The 16,327-nt window shown below is 38.6% G+C and overlaps 1 protein-coding gene across 1 annotated transcript in view; it reads right to left on the bottom strand.

Annotated features, from left to right (window-relative positions):
- Positions 1 to 14,910, bottom strand: part of RNASET2 (ribonuclease T2) — a 25,549-nt gene extending 10,639 nt beyond the window's left edge. Inside the window, exons 1-7 of the mRNA XM_018557705.1 lie at positions 14,818 to 14,910; positions 13,410 to 13,470; positions 11,181 to 11,236; positions 9,733 to 9,790; positions 7,678 to 7,742; positions 7,037 to 7,150; positions 4,581 to 4,623 (exon numbers count right to left, since the gene is read on the bottom strand). Of these exons, the coding sequence (XP_018413207.1) occupies positions 4,581 to 4,623; positions 7,037 to 7,150; positions 7,678 to 7,742; positions 9,733 to 9,790; positions 11,181 to 11,236; positions 13,410 to 13,470; positions 14,818 to 14,906 (486 nt within the window). The 5' untranslated portion in view covers positions 14,907 to 14,910. The remainder of the gene's footprint in view (positions 1 to 4,580; positions 4,624 to 7,036; positions 7,151 to 7,677; positions 7,743 to 9,732; positions 9,791 to 11,180; positions 11,237 to 13,409; positions 13,471 to 14,817) is intronic.
- Between the last annotated feature and the right edge of the window lie 1,417 nt (positions 14,911 to 16,327).

Here is a 16,327-nt window from a genome sequence, read left to right as displayed (position 1 = left end):
GCAAAAGTAATTGCAGTAAGTGCTGCAAAAGGGGCCCAAACCAAGTACTGAGTACATATGCATGCTTGTACTTTTCAGAGGTCCGATATTGTTCTATGTACAATCCTTGTTTTATTGATTGCATGTAATATTCTCATTTTTTGAGATTGTGGATTTGGGGTTCTTGGGGTTTTCATGAGCTGTAAGCCATAATCATCACAATTATGACAAATCACGGCTTGAATTATCTTGCTTTGCATGTAATGAGTCTATGTCATATATTAGTTTCACCTTTTAAGTTGCATTAGTGAAATAAATGAACTTTGCACGATATTCTAATTATTCGAGTTTCACCTGTACAGCTGCAGGGGAGAGTCAGATGGTCAAGGGTGATCAGTCACTGTAGGCATGCAGCAGGTATGGAACAAAGATCGGAATTCCACACGACTCTTGCAATGCAGGAACTGCAGTGGGGAGATGCTTAGCTAACCCTGTAGTTGACCCTGAAGGTCGCAAAAAAGAGAGCAGAGTGCGCATGCATGACATTCCACTCAAATGACGACATCAGTGTTCAGTCCATCAGCGGTAAACACTTCCGTGGTAGGAAATGATGGAAAGCAGGCATTTTAATAGTGTCCACTGATCCAAACAAATGAGGTAGCTCCCTGTGTTCAGTCTCATCAGCCTAATTAAAGAGCGAGTCTTCAAAGAGCAAGAGAGGAGCACTGAAATGTCCAGATGCTGTAAATAAGAGTTTTGTTTTAAGAAAAAATTGTTGAAGAAAAAAATGGTGCTAGCTAAATTAGGTTAGTCTATTCCCAGCAGAGCTGAAGAAAAGATGTCCATCTTCCTAGGACACTAGCAAAAAAACTGAGGTATGCTGATGGTAGGAGGGGTCACCCACATGCACAACTTTGTCCAATGACCCATGAATCAGCTGATCCATCACCTTACCAGCCACGCATGCAAAAGGCTCTGTACAGGGTGTTCTCAGGGTCTTTCAGAGGACTTATTTTCCCCACACTGGTCTTCTCTGAATATAGTATATAAACGTTGCAATATACACAACTGTTTGGACAGCAGGGATACAGGAGAGGAAACTGCAGCAGCTGACCTGTAATAACTGCAGCAACTGACATTACCGTCAATCCTCCCTAGCATATGCAAAAAATATTTTACTTTGTATTGCTACATCTTGCATCATATTCAATATCTGATACTTCTTCAGAGGTGAACACAGCATACTCATTTGTAGGTAGAGTACTGTGGTGAAAAATGCTGCAAAGCAAAGTGAGCGAACAGAAGAAAAATCCAAATGAAATAAATATTTGGTGTGATTACCCTTAGGCTTCAACCAGCATCAATTCTAAAGCTGGCCATACACCTATAGATTTTCTGAAGATTTTCTGTGGTCAGATGTAAAAAGTGCAACAGATTCCTCCATCTACGGTAAACTGTGTGGATGGAGGAATCTCCCACTGGGCCAAGCTTCAGTATCTTGCTAGTTGTCTGCTAGTTGTTGTTGTCTGTCAAAACAGCTGAACAAGGCCTGCATCCAATTAGATTGTTCAGGTATTTTGACAGCCAGTGGAACCGACTAACAAAAGACAGAAGCTTGGCCCAGCGGGAGATTTCTCCATCCACACAGTTTAGCATAGATAGAGGAATCCTTTGCACTTTTTCCATCTGACCATAGAAAATCTATAGGTGTATGGCCAGCTGTAACTTACACAAAGTCAGGGATTTTGTAGGATTAGAGTCAGGTGTATGATTAACCAACTATACCAAGCAGGTTCTAATGATCATCAATGTCATTAACTGAAACAGAAACAGCTGTGTAGGAGGTTTTATACAGCATCGCAACTTTTTGGGAATTGGGGTTGTAGAATCTGGGGTTCAGAAAAATGGCAGCAGGTGCTCTGGACTAATGAGTCAAAATGTTAAATATTTGGATGTACCAGGAGGCAGTTTATTTGGTGAAGGGCTGGAGAGAGGTACAATGAGTGTCTGCAGCAACAGTGAAGCATGGTGGAGGTTCCTTGCAAGACTGGGGCTGCATTTCTGCAAATGGAGTTGGAGATTGTCAGGATCGATGGTGTTCTAAAAGCTGAGAAACACAAGCAGATACTTATCTATCATGCCATACCATCAGGGAGGCGTGTGATTGGCCCCAAATTTATTCTGCAGCAGGACAATGACCCCAAACATACAGCCAATGTCATAAAGAACTATCTCCAGCGTAAAGAAGAACAAGGAGTCCGGGAAGTTATGGTTTGGCCCCCATAGACAGAAGGATTTGAGGAAGCCGACATCCACAGAAGATCTGTGGTTAGTTCTCCAAGATGTCTGCAATAAGCTGCCGAGTTCCTTCAAAAACGGTGTGCAAGTGTACCTAGTAGAAATGATGCTGTTTTGAAGGCAAAAGGTGGTCACACAAAATATTGATTTTATTTGGATTTCTCTACTGTTCAATTTCTTTCCATTTTGTTAATTGATAAAAAATAAACTAACTCTTTTATTTCTGAAAGCATTCTTACTTAACAGCATTTTTTCACACCTGCCTAAAACTTTTGCACAGTACTGTATTTGTTCCTATCCTGGGCTGGCCTACATTTTTTGTCCAATCCTCCAGTAGGCGGAAGTATAACTCGAACACTTTCTGTGTCCCTCAATGGATGAGAAAGAAAAAATAATTCTATTCATATTTTCATATAGCATCCAATGCTATAATTAAAAAAGTACATACCTGACACGTTAAAAGACACATGGAACGAGATCTAATTTCAGCGACGAGGCAATCACAGTGTGCATCGCTTTGGCACACTGACATCAATTTTGCCCGTTCAAAGCAGGAAGTGAATACTCTTAAAGTAATATACTGGTACTCAACAATATGTTTTCGTGTAGGGAAGGAGATGTTTTTTGTCCATACTTTATAAGCTGTTATTAACAATGCAATGTCTCTGTAGAATAATAATAATTATTATTATTTACGGGATTGGGTATTCTGCTGCCACAGCCCCCGCCCCTTTTCTCACGTTCTAATATTAGTCCTTTGGTTAAGGTTCTTCGTTATTCTTTACTAATTCCAAGTCTTGCAATGTCTGTGGATAAATGCCTTCCTGTACTCTTTCATCCATCTTTTAGCCCATACTTTCTGCAATCCCCCAATCTTCCCTCTTCATTCTGAAGGAGTCTGAAATACTTTTTCTAGCACTGCTTGATTTGTCTATCACCTTCTATCAGCTGTTTATTCTTGCCATTCAAAATTTAAAAAAAAGTAAAAAATATACATTTGAAAGACATCCTTTACTTCTTTTTCCGCTATGCAGAAGTTTGTTTTTTTATTCCTTCTTCAACTCTCCTTTTTTTCTCTGCATATTGTATATCTCCTTACTTCCTACTGTTGACCTAGCTGTTTTGAATTCCACCTTGTTTTTGGAGTTCTAAAAAACATGTTTACAATGTACACAAAATGTGCATTGCAAACATCCATGATTTCTAAGATGATTGCAGCACTAACCTCTATCAGTGACTTATTTTCTGCTTCTCCACGTTCCTTGATTTAAAATAGCCGCTTGTTTCCCTTACTGCGTGTTCTGGAGCTGCTGTTTGCCAACACTACAGATAAGTGAAATCTCAAACTACATTTCCCAACATTCCTTGTACCAGACCAGGGAAAGCATGTCAAATAGCTTCTTCACATGTTGTGAAGAGCCTTCCTCCAGGAACACCCCCAAGGGTGTGTGGCTGTCCATCACAACCTGTGGAGTGCCAAGAAGTGAGATTGAGTGACATTCCAAAAGGAAACAAAATCAATGGAAACTAAAAACACAAAATGCGTTCAACAGCAATTTCTTCACAACTCTGTGACAAAACGTAGGGCGCCAGACAGAGTGGAGAATGCCAGACAGAGAGAAGAGAGCGAGACAAAAGACAGAGAGCGAGACAGAGCGTCAGACAGAACGCAGAGCACCAGACAGAATGCAGAGCACCAGACAGAATGCAGAGCACCAGACAGAACGCAAGACAAAACGCAATGTGCCAGACAGAATGAAGAGCACCAGACAGAACCTAGTGTGCCAGACAGAACAAAGAGTGCCAGATAGTGTCTCTTCCCTTCTCACTTGCTTCTTTTAAAGTTGTTGACCATATATTTCTATACATTCACTACTTTTGCTCAGTACATTACAGCTTGCCAACTAATAATCTTTTTATCAGTACCAAATGTCTTCCTGTTTCTACACAGCTAATACCTTGGGGACTTTAGCTAAATTTTCTTTTGCTATATCCTGGAGAATCAATGGTTTTCGGTCAGGTTTTTCTCGCTTATGGAGGAAGGCTCCACTTTACCAAAAATGAGGTCAAAAACATCCTGTGTGCAGCCACTGAAAAATAAACATTAGCAACAGCAACTTTGAATATTTTTGTGTTTCAGCAATCATGTCAAATACATTTCTTCCTTGAAGATTGAAAAGGTATCCCTCTTTGTGGCATTTAGAGCTACTTAGCAAAACATACTTTCTTTACTGGAGCATTTTTAAATCTATAATTTGCAAAGACAGACAGGAAAACTAAAAATACTTTTTACAGCTCTTTACCTTGTATGTGTTTGCAGGTTTAATTCCAAACTTTTCAAGGGCACTGGAAAAGAAAATATGTAAATCACTTTAGGTTTAAACTCCACAATGTAGTTTATACATTCAATCCCAGAAACATGGTATGTCAAGAAAAAGACTACATCTACCAGCCTACAAAAAAAACCTTAAATTTATTATCAGAAGCAAAATGGATATTTTGGATACTGTACTCCTGCCTGCTGACATATCCCTTTATGTGCTTCAGAGGATACCCAGACAAGGGGAACATGGTATACATTTCGTGGTCATGTCCTTGGGCTACACTGCTATGGACAAGGTTTTATGATATCATAACATTGCAAGAGATGGGTGCCCTCCCCTAGTGTTCCCAGATAACTACCCCTGAACCAAACTTCCCTTGCTTCCCTTACCTATCACATAACCCTAGACTGCCTTACCCCCCATTCTGCACTTCATTTCATATACTGTATTCTCACCTAATTCTACTCTCCTACGATTCTGTAAGGGCATAAGGGTTCCAAGGTTTTTCTCCAACCTATGATTTCCCAAACCATTCTATTTTGATTATAACATCTGAGTACTGGATCATTCTATTCCCCAGTTGGGGCTTGTTCCCACCAAGTGCAGAGCAGAGCAGTTACAGAACGCTTTAAAAAAATCCAAATTCAAATGGTATTTTGGGCTCTAGTTCACACCACAGCGTTCAGTTCCAGAGCATGTGGAAAAACTGCAGGATGCCCTATTTTTTTCTGCTCTGGAACGCACCAAAACGCACAAAAATGTATGCAAACGCCCTGGAACGCACTGAAAGCCCTTTTTAAAAAAACGGCCCGGAATGCGTCAAAAACGCAACAAAACACACTGCACTGCATTTGCAGAAACTCATGCAGATCTGGTCCGGATTTGGTGTGAACAAGCCCTCAATTTTGCTCCATCTGTGAACTGCAATCTGTTACTGCTCCCTTTCTATTGTATGTCAGACAACTTTATTCTATGTGACAGACCATATGTAATACTATTTATTCTCCTGGTTTATCTGCATTTTTTCCAATGAAATTCTAGCAAAATAAATCTATTGCAAAGCAACATGTGTGTTTAGTTAGTAGAGATATTTATGTATGTTTTTCATTTTTTGCTATATTCATATTGGCCCTGGTAAATTTCTTTATATTAGGTAAACTTAACCCTTTCGCTGCCAAGGACGTACGTCGTACGGAGCTATAAAAGTGCTTCCAGCTGGCCAGTGCCACTGTGCAGTCAAATTTGAGAAACAACCACATTATGTTTGTTATGTGTTCCCATTCATACAGCATATATAAAAATAATTTGTCTTTTTTACCTCTTTGTTTGGAGCATGGTTATTACATAGGACACTACAGACAGCTACTAGTAGTTTGAACAGATGGCAGACTGAGGGACAGACTGAAGGACAGTTTTAAAAAAAAAATAACATACAATGCATTGAGATCCTCAAACCTTTATTAGGACAGACAGCCCTGGTTTACAAGTGATAATTAAATATGTCAGCACAGTACAGGGTGCAGAGTTATGCCACACTGCAAGGGTTAACTGCTCTTTTTTGTCTAGGTTAAAAAAAAAGTTAGACAAAAACAAACAGTTAACCCGTGCATTGTGAGGCGGCCCCAATGCAAGGGCTAACATATTTTTCCCTGGAGTTCTTCTTTAAGTAATGCGAACGGCTAATTTGTTATAACATGTAACAAATATAAATTCGGTATTATTCTGGGGCTTCAGTAACATTCAACATGAGGGATTGGATGTAATTCTCAGTGCCATATTGCTCGCTCTCCCTGTTCACCTTTTCAAGGACCATCATTGGTCTGTTAACCAATCATTGGAATACAGAAATTGTGGATTAAAAAAACCTCTGCCAAAGAGACTACAGTTACTGACCAACTGTCAGGCCTGACACTTTGATCATTTGAGTGAGAATTTCATTATAATCCAGAGTTCTTGTCTATTCAATTAAATATTATCCTAGTCCAACTATTTTTAAGTATCCGATTTGAGTTCTTATTGAAGATATACCTCATATTACATGTGTATGTGTCTCAGATGGAAGATGCTATTCCCTGATACTAGAGGTGCTTACTTAGAGTAAAGAAAGTCAGAAAAGGGCAAATGGGCACTGGATCAATGACTCTAGTATGAAGCTATCAGTATGAGACACAGGAAACTAGTCTTTATATAAGGTGAGGTCAGCAATGGCAATCACCACAGGCCTTAGTTTAGCTTGTTTCAAGAAGTTTTTCAATTTCTGTATGAACATTTTTGGCCCAGATCCCTCCAGTGCTGCCATTCCCTCAGAAACCCAGAGTGCAAATGCAGAAATTTTCAAATGAAGTGAAACTGTACACAAAAAATTTACAAACTCTATAGCAAAGGTCACTACATTTAAGTATAATGTCTTCACAAAACAAAATTATTTCTAGTACCTGTTAAGATTAACACTTGCATACAATGCAAGTCCTTTGCTAAAGTATTTGTGCTGAGTGTTTAGACATGGTAGGGTTGCTGCACAGGTTCCATGTTTTTGCCATTCATGCTTCCTAAACCGGAAAAAAAAGAAAAATCATAACTAGCACGACTTACTAAAGCACTGTAAACAAAAAGACAAACATGCTGTTGCTGTCCTTCTTATAAATATGCTATTTGCTGATCTGTAATGCTGTAATGCTGATTGTGACCTCAACACATTCTGAGCAACTGAACTGGAACAAGCTGGCAACAAACATAGACGGAAGTCAGACCTCCTAATCTGCATGCTTGTTCTTGGTCAATTAATCAAGAACATAACATCCAGGTAACTGTTTTACAGCAATGGCTATCTGGGTTTCTCCTTCAACAGGTGGCCTTTGAATTACATTTTTTTACATGAAATATAATATAATTTAATGTGGCAAAACAGAGACACACAAACACAGGTATGTCAGATTTGCAGAACACAAATACTTCTGTGTGACTGAAGAGGTTTCCTGGATTTTCAAGAATGATGATCCAAGTCATCGCTTACAAACAAAATTCTTATAAACGCATAGATCAACCATTCCTTAATTACATCGATCGTTTTTTTTACCAGAGTTGAGAACCGTTTGGATGGAGGACATCAGGCCACCACTTGTTCATATCCGCCAACATGTCCTGCATAAAAACACTTAAAAACTTAGTTCTTATTGATATAAAATTACTCTCCAATAGAAATTCAAATACATGATGCATGTTCATTTTATACAACTAATCCAGTTAAGCAGTGTAAAAACCAAGTATAAAGTGCAGTATCCATTAGTATCCCTTTGCAACTAGATACAGTTTACAGACCTCAGTGAATTGTGATTGGCATTTTTTTTTTTTTTTGGTGTATTTTGCCCATTGCTCTTTGTCATAAACAAGGCAAAATGAGTGGTAGAAATGAGATTGTTTTTTGTAAACGTCATTCAATGTCCGAAAAAATGTTTTATTTAGTTATATTTTACTCAAACTGTCTGGTATGTTATTGGCAAGCTCAGCAGTCTAGAATATTAGAGAGGTATGCAAAACCCCACATTTGTGAATTTAGTTAGAATTGGAATTAAAACAAGATGTCTTATAGTGCTTATTAATGCCATGGCATCCTTTAAGAATGTATGTTACTAAATGTTTGAACAAAGAATGGATGGCATTTACACATACAAGCAGTGCATATAGTATTTGTATAAGCAGGTATAATGTGTATGTTGTGGAGAACGTTTCCCCTTAACCTTTTATTTTTATCGAACTCTGCTGTTTTGCTGATACTCGCTCCATGGCTCCGAGGACCAACAATCATCCCACGTTCAAAGGCTGTTAAATCGCGTTGTTTACCCATATCTTCAGAAAAAAATCACTTCTACCTTCGTGGTAAACAACCTGCTTCCCTATTTATAATGGTCTGGCCCTCTAGCAACTTCAGCGCAAAATTATTACTAATTTGCCTACAAACGTCAGGTAGTCATAATAATCTGGCCACTCAGTTTATAACGTGATAAGACCCCAAAAGGGGAAAAAAATAGGTGAACCAAGTACGTGAAGTTTAAAAAGTCCCAAACGTGAAACATAAGTGTCAAAATGAAAATTCACTCCGTGCAAGATGTTCATGCTCTTTATCCACCAGCCCCCATAGTCAAACACTTACCAGAAATTTTTGACTAGATCAGTAAACAATCAGAGCTCCCAGGTTTGATTTGAAGCAATCACCCACGATCTTCCAAGCAGCAATAGTAAAATCACAAATTCTCGATGGCAAATGGCAGCATTCCCGCAACATTTAAAAAAAAAAAATGAAGGAATCGCTCATTGTGCAGTAAAAACATTTTATTAAATAAAAAATATAGAAAACTCACATCAGAATCTCTTAATCCGGCCGGCAATAGAATAGTCTCCTCCACGAACTACCCGTGGCTCACAGGAACAGCATCAGTAGGACCCACCCTTGACGCGTTTCGTCATCAAAAAACTTTCTCAAAAGGATGCAGACGTCACATACAGCCACATGAGCACCACAGGAGGACAGGACGCCTCTAGAACGCACTGGAATACTTGCAGCATTTTTGCAGATCGCACTGGACCGGAACGCAGGCACTTTCCGGGTGCGGGCGATTGCACTGCGGGCGAGGGGCGTGGCTGCGGTGCCATTGACTTCAATGCACCTCCACGCCCTCTCCCACCCCTGAACGCAGGTGTTTTTTCGTTGGTAGATCTCATTGAGCTCGTCATTTGAAAAGTAGCTCTCCAGACGAAAAATTGTGGGCGCCCCTGACCTACTTGGTTCACCTATTTTCGTTCCCCTTTTGGGGTCTGATCACATTATATATTTATGTTAGTATTATTTATGATAATTGAGATTATTTAAATTCAGGCCATTGTAATTGGTGTTTTTGCACATATGATGTTGCACTATTGATTCGGTCATTATTGTTTTGATATTTAGCGCTATGTGTGTTGTATATTCACTCTATTAATTTCGTTCATAGCAGCATATCAGTGTTATAGATTATCAGATCCCTAGCGCGGAATCTTATTGTATTAATTGTATGATAAACATGCTTATTCCAGATAACAGTTTTACAGCATACCACTTCTAGAATGTTTAACAGTGAGAGCTCTAACAATTTACCTTTATTTCATCGTAATCAAAATGCCAGGAATTATTGCACATTTGTGACCTGTCAGTCCTAAAAAATAAAGTGGAAAAATACAAAGGCTACATAAATTCTACAAAAACTGAACAGTCCATTTTAACATAACCATGTAATTATAAAAGGCATACAAAAGCTAATACTCCAAAATATGTTGTTTTGTTAAAATGTATTAAAGATTAACTCCTTATGTTACCACACCGCTTATAGACCAGAGCAATTGTTAAATGTTTTTACTATGGGCCTTTTGATTTAGCAATCACTTTGCCACTATTGAAGTAATACATGTGGCATATGTTTTAAGGGGGGTTTTTTTCAGGACGGTCAAGTCTTTCTTGGGCAATAAAAAATAATTTTCTATGCAATCTAAAAGACAAAGATGTGACAAAAAAAAGTTTCTCTTGACCAGTGTTAATTTCTGGTACAAAGTTTTGAGTTAATTACAAAGTTAATCACAAATTAAACTTATTATTTTTTAAAATAATTTTGGGGGAATTTGGGTATGCAACAAAAACAAACAAAAAACTATTTACATATGTATTGGTAGGGTAAAAAATTAGAATAATAAAAGTAGAGATGCACCGATACTGTTTTTTCGCTATCGAGTACCGATATTTTTTTTTTGGTACTTGCCAATACTGAGTACCGATGCATTGTGCCCCGATTATCAGGAAGTCAGGCGGCAGGTCTAGCGAAAGAACACTGGCTTCAGAGGCTGCCTGATCAATCAGAAAGCCGGGATGCTTAGGAACACGTGAGGACGGCTTCCTAGCCAATCAGGAAGCTGGGCACCACGTCATGATCCGCCTCCCGGCTTCCTGATTGGCTAGGAAGCCGGCTTCACTTGTTACTAGGTAGCCTGGATTCCTGACCAATCAGGAAGCCAGGAGGCAGCTCACTACATGTCGCCCGGCTTCCCGATTGAAAAGGAAGCCGCCTCCATGCTCCCTTGGCTGTGCCGGTCAGAGCGAGATCTCCCTCTGAGCGGAAGTTACGGTATCTAAGATAAGTATCAGAGCATTTGGGCGAGTACGAGTATACTTGGTATCTCCTGCAGTCCGGTGCGATTAAATGCTGCAAGCACCATTTTGATGGCACCGGACCGCAGGCATAATGTGCCTTGCGATCCCATGCGGGCGAACACATTGCGGCCGGAGGGCGTGGCTGCATGCAGCATTTTGATTGCACCGCACTGGACCGCACAATGTGCCTTGCGATCCCGTGCGGGCGATCGCATTGCGGCCGGAGGGCGTGGCTGCGGTGCTATTCACTTCAATGGTCCGCCAAGCCCCCTCCTGCCCCACTAAAAAGTGAGCCGGCCGCAATGCGAGGCAGTGCGTTCTGGCCAGAATCGGGTCCGAACGCACTGCAACTAGTGTGAACGGGCCCTAAAATATGTAATGGATAACATAAATTCTAATGTTACCACAGTCCGTGTAATGTCCAGTAGTTTGGAATCTCCTGGCATTTTTGTTCAGCCATCTGAAACAAAATGGAAAAAGCAACAGATAATGAAGAGAGACTTGTTCAGAGTGTCTGTCGATAATCAAACATCAAGTAATGATTTTTTGTTGAGAGAAAAAAAAAGGTTTGAAATGCTCTTAAATATAAATCAGTCAAATAATATCAGTTGATTCAGACTGACAAGAATCTCTAGGTGACTTGCATGTTAGTATTAAGTAAACAGCAAATCAACAAGTGCCTGTGTCAATTTGAAGAGCCCTAATAAAAACAAAGACCACCAAGCGACTAAAACTGTGAAAGTCTTATCCAATAAAGAACACTATAAAAAAAAATGTATATTCACCTAAAACTAAAGTTTTGCTTCTTAAAGCCTAACTCCATGTAGATAAAAAAAAGACACAAATTAACTCTACTTAATAACACATCCTTAAATATATTTTAATGCAGGCAACATAGAGGAAGAGGCAGCACATGGAGCAAATCAGTGCTACAGTGCATGGGGGCACGCTGATAGGTTAGAGCAGGGTGAAAGAGGTCATAAATCTGCAGCTTCTTCTTTCATTATCAAGTCTAAAGGCTTCAGAGGAGACCTGTAACTGTTATTGAACTGCAAATGAGAAGAATTAGGTATCCTGTCCTGTGTGGCAAAGCTGTTTATATATCAGCACTGGATCGGCGGTCATACAAAGTCCAATGTCAGCCCCCTTATATGTATGTCATCAGTATATTTAGCTTTTTGAATGGAGTTCAGGTTTAAAATAAAATGAAACATATTTTGAGCAGAAATTCAACATATCCTTTGATTAATTTAAAAAAAGAAAAAAAAAAGAAGAAGTGTTGCATTACTCTCAATATTTATGAATGTACTTTGTTTTCTCTATCCACACACTTTGTTGTATAAACTAGAGAGTCTTTAATTATCTGTCCGTCTTAGCTTAGTATACCTCTACTTCTAGTTCAATCTAAATTCCCTCTGGCCCCTTATAGTCCCATCAGGACCCCAACATGCTCAGGTGAATCTGAGATGGTACCAGGTGATTGCGATGCTTGCTTGCTCACTAGGTTGTCTTGAGTCGAAACCATGTTATACCACATGTACGTATCTTTTATAAATATGTTTGTTTATAGTGGTAATGCTGTACTTTGGTACCTTTGGTGATATCACACTATACTATATTATGTATTGCCTCATGATGTTTTTTACAAGTTGCCATCTGTACCCTATGGGGGGCAGACCGAAGTGTCTTATTGTTTTTCTTATTGACAAAACTCTAATAAAGACTATTTGCTAAAAAAAAAAAACTAGAGTCCCTGATCAAATGAATGGGACACTGCAGAACCTGCTTTAACCCCTTCATGACAGCTTGTTTTCAGTTTGTTTGTAAATGACTGACACACTTTTTAAATTTTTGCTGTGCGATTCTTCTATGGCAATAATATACTTTCTTACTAAATGTACCCACACATATTATATATTGTTTTTTAGAAGGCAGATATGGCTATAAATAATTATATCAAACATGTGTACCTAACACCTCACTTAGTTTGAATAAAATATTTTTAAAAATGGAGGAAAAAACGTAAAGAAAACATTTTTCACAAGATTTGATTATTATTTTTTAGAATTTTTTAATAATTATAGTATACTATATAGTATAGTATATTATAGTATTATATATTTATATATAATTTTTTTCCTAATTTTTTTTTCAATTTATATCAAGCAGTCACTATGACTGCTTGATAAATTAACTTTAATTTCTGAAATGTATCGCACAGCTTCATAGACATGGGCCAGTCTATGGAGCTGTCAAAACGAATAGCAGAGAGGTGACTCTTCAGCTGTCAATTACCGGTTCGCTATTTAGTGATCCGATATTTGTATGTAATGGCTTCATTCTTTCATTAATGAAAGAAAGAAGCTTTTACAAAATCTTAACTATTTCATTAATGAATGCCTCAGTATTGAGAATCAGCGGTTACCAGCATTACAGAGCCGCAAATAACTGGTCACGTACAGTGTAGGTGGCCAGTCATTTAGGCACTTTGTGGCAGGATGTACAGTGTACGTCTCCTGTCACGAAGGGGTTAAGTACAAAAGAAACTTAAGACAAAACAAGTTAAAACCAGTGTTGTGAATGTTTAGGCAAAGTAGAGTCACTTTTGTAGGTTGCTAAATAAGACATCTTACCTTGCATACTGTAACTGGCCAATGATGAGTCAGAATAAGTTTTTTCCATTCTGGATGTTTTCTAAAAAATTATTGCTTTATTTAAAATGTAAAAAATGCTTTAGCATGCAATATAGTTTATAAGCTCATGGAAATAAAACTCTGGCAGTGTCTGAGCACTGCCTCCCACCCAATCCACTGATACTTACCTTGCCAGTGCTCCCCTGATGCTCCATCCATTGTTTTAGTCTGAAAAAGTACCTGATGCTTCTAGGGATGGGGAAGCATGTGTCCTTCTCTCAAGTGACAGTGCTTGGGTCTAGAAGCCAATTTCATGGCCCTGAGCACTGTCACATGACAGAAAAAGTTACATCAAAGCTCTCCCTTGGACCCAAAACTAGCCAACCATGTGAATTTTAGTGCATAAATAGAGGAAAAGATGGGGTCCCTCTGCATGGACACTGCCAATTTGCCCTGAATAGGAAGGTGACAATGTCTCATTGATATTTAAGAAGCAGTTTTAATCAATCATTTATGAATGTTTTCACCCAAGAGTCACATATTTTCTAGTGGATACAAGAAAAATTGCGTGAATCCAGGGTGACTGTTGTGTGAATCTTGTTTAAAACATTTATAAATACATTCCTATGTATCTGGCCTATTTGAAAACATTCTAAACTTAGGAAATGTACCTTAGAGATTGGCTGTGGGGACCAGTCTAGCAGCCAGGTGGGACCAAGGTTTGGGTAAGTATACTTTTGTTATTTTACACCTTAGACAAAAATGAGCACTGAACAGTGTGGGGTAGCCCCACTTCAAGGGTTAAGTATTATTCTGCCCAAATTCTTCTTTAAAGGAAACTTATAATCTCTATTTTTCCATTAGTTTTTTTATAATTCGGCCAACTAACTGAAAATGATGCACTTTCTCAGAACTGATATTTTACCTCAACAGCTGTTAAGCAGAGTGATAGCAGTAGCTATTATACTGTGCCTCCAATGGCCAGTCCGAAAATTACTACTTATAATAGAAAAGAAAATTGCAACACAAGCACATAATGTGAAAGTCGCTTTAAAAACTAATTTAAAAAGGTAAACACTGCAAAATATAATTAAAATGTGCGCTTACTAAAAGTACACTATATTTTCCCTTAAAGTAGAACATGTCTATGTGCAATTCATTAATCTGATATCCAGAATACACAATTTCTATATATGTTATAGGATAACTGCACTAGGCTCAGACAATTCTTACCCTCCCTGTCCCCAAAATCCTATCCTACTTTGGATCACTGATGAATAAAAAAGATCCCCTGCATAAAATCTATATATAGATTCATGTATATTCTTCAACCATATGCTGCTTGTAAACAGAAAAACTCAAAGATTCAATTGTTTAAATAAATTACATGTTATCTTATCTTGCTTACTTTGTTGACCATGAACTATCCATGAAGCTGCTGTGTATAGCACATAAGCTGCAAGTGACCAACAAAATATATCGGAGAGTGTTTTCCATATTGCAAAATCTAAAATTGGAAGGGGAAAAAAAAAAAAAAAATTCAGCAAAACAAAACCAATTAAAACTGTAGAAACATATGTTTATATAGCACTACTATTAAAAAAAACTACAATTAGGACTACAACATAGAATTCTAACCATAAATGTTAGTGGCTTTACTCTTTGGCTTTACATAGAACAATTCTACAACATAGAATTCTAACCATAAATGTTAGTGGCTTTACTCTTTGATGTGCAAAGGGTAAATATATTTTGAAATATAATATGCAATATAGTCAACAGGACAAAATTCATCATCAGTGTATGGCCAGCTTAAAGTCCATTTCATTCGAAAGTGATTAACATTTATTGTGGTAATGTAGAGGTGCAGTGATGATGTATAGTACTGTGCAAAAGTTTTAGGCAGGTGTGAAAAAATGCTGTAAAGTAAGAATGCTTTCAGAAATAAAAGTGTTAATAGTATATTTTTTATCAATGAACAAAATGGAAAGTAGATGAACAAAAGAGAAATCCAAATAAAAATTTGGTGTGACCACCCTTTGCCTTCAAAACAGCATCAATTATTCTGGGTACACTTGCACACAGGAACTCGGCAGGTAGGTTGTTCCAACATCTTGGGAGAACTAACCACAAATCTTCTGTTGATGTGGGCTGCCTCAAATCCTTCCGCCTCTTCATGTAATCCCAGATGAACTCAATGATGTTAAGATCAGGGCTCTGTGGGGGCCAAACTATCACTTCCAGGACTCCTTGTTCTTCTTTAAGCAGAAGATAGTTCTTTAGGACATTGTCTGTATGTTTAGGGTCATTGTCCTGCTGCAGAATAAATTTGGGGCCAATCACACACCTCCCTGATGGTATGGCATGATGGATAAGTATCTGCTTGTATATTTCAGCATTGAGGACACCATTGATCCTGACCAAATTTCCAACTCCATTGGCAGAAATGTAGCCCCAGACCTTCAAGGAACCTCCACCATGCTTCGCTGTTGCTGCAGACGCTCATTATTGTACCGCTCTCCAGCCCTTCAATCGAACAAAACTGCCTCCAGCCAAATATAAAAAATTGTAATCATCAGTCCAGAGCACTACTGCCAATTTTCTGCAGCCTTGCGGCCAAAAAGCCATGCCTCTGCCGTGGAAACTAGGGATGCACCGATACCTATACTAGTATCTGTATCGGTGCAGAGTATTTGGGTGAGTACTCTTTCTCGCCCAAATGCTCCTATGCCTAGCCCTAACGGGACTTCCGGTACCCTGTATTCAGTATCGGCGAGTACCGGGAAAAAAAAATACCGGTATCGCTGCATCCCTAGTGGAAACAAGGCAAAGTGACTCAACTATGCACGAAAACATAGCAGCAGGGGTACAGAAAAATGGCACATTTTCATGACTCTGATTGCTGACTTTCCTTTTTT

Source organism: Nanorana parkeri, unplaced genomic scaffold, assembly GCF_000935625.1.
Source record: "Nanorana parkeri isolate BGI_ZX_2015 unplaced genomic scaffold, ASM93562v1 scaffold296, whole genome shotgun sequence".
In the NCBI taxonomy this organism is placed as follows: Eukaryota; Metazoa; Chordata; class Amphibia; order Anura; family Dicroglossidae; genus Nanorana; species Nanorana parkeri.
The sequence above is the reverse complement of the archived record's forward strand: the minus strand, read 5'-3'. Positions and strand labels throughout refer to the sequence as shown.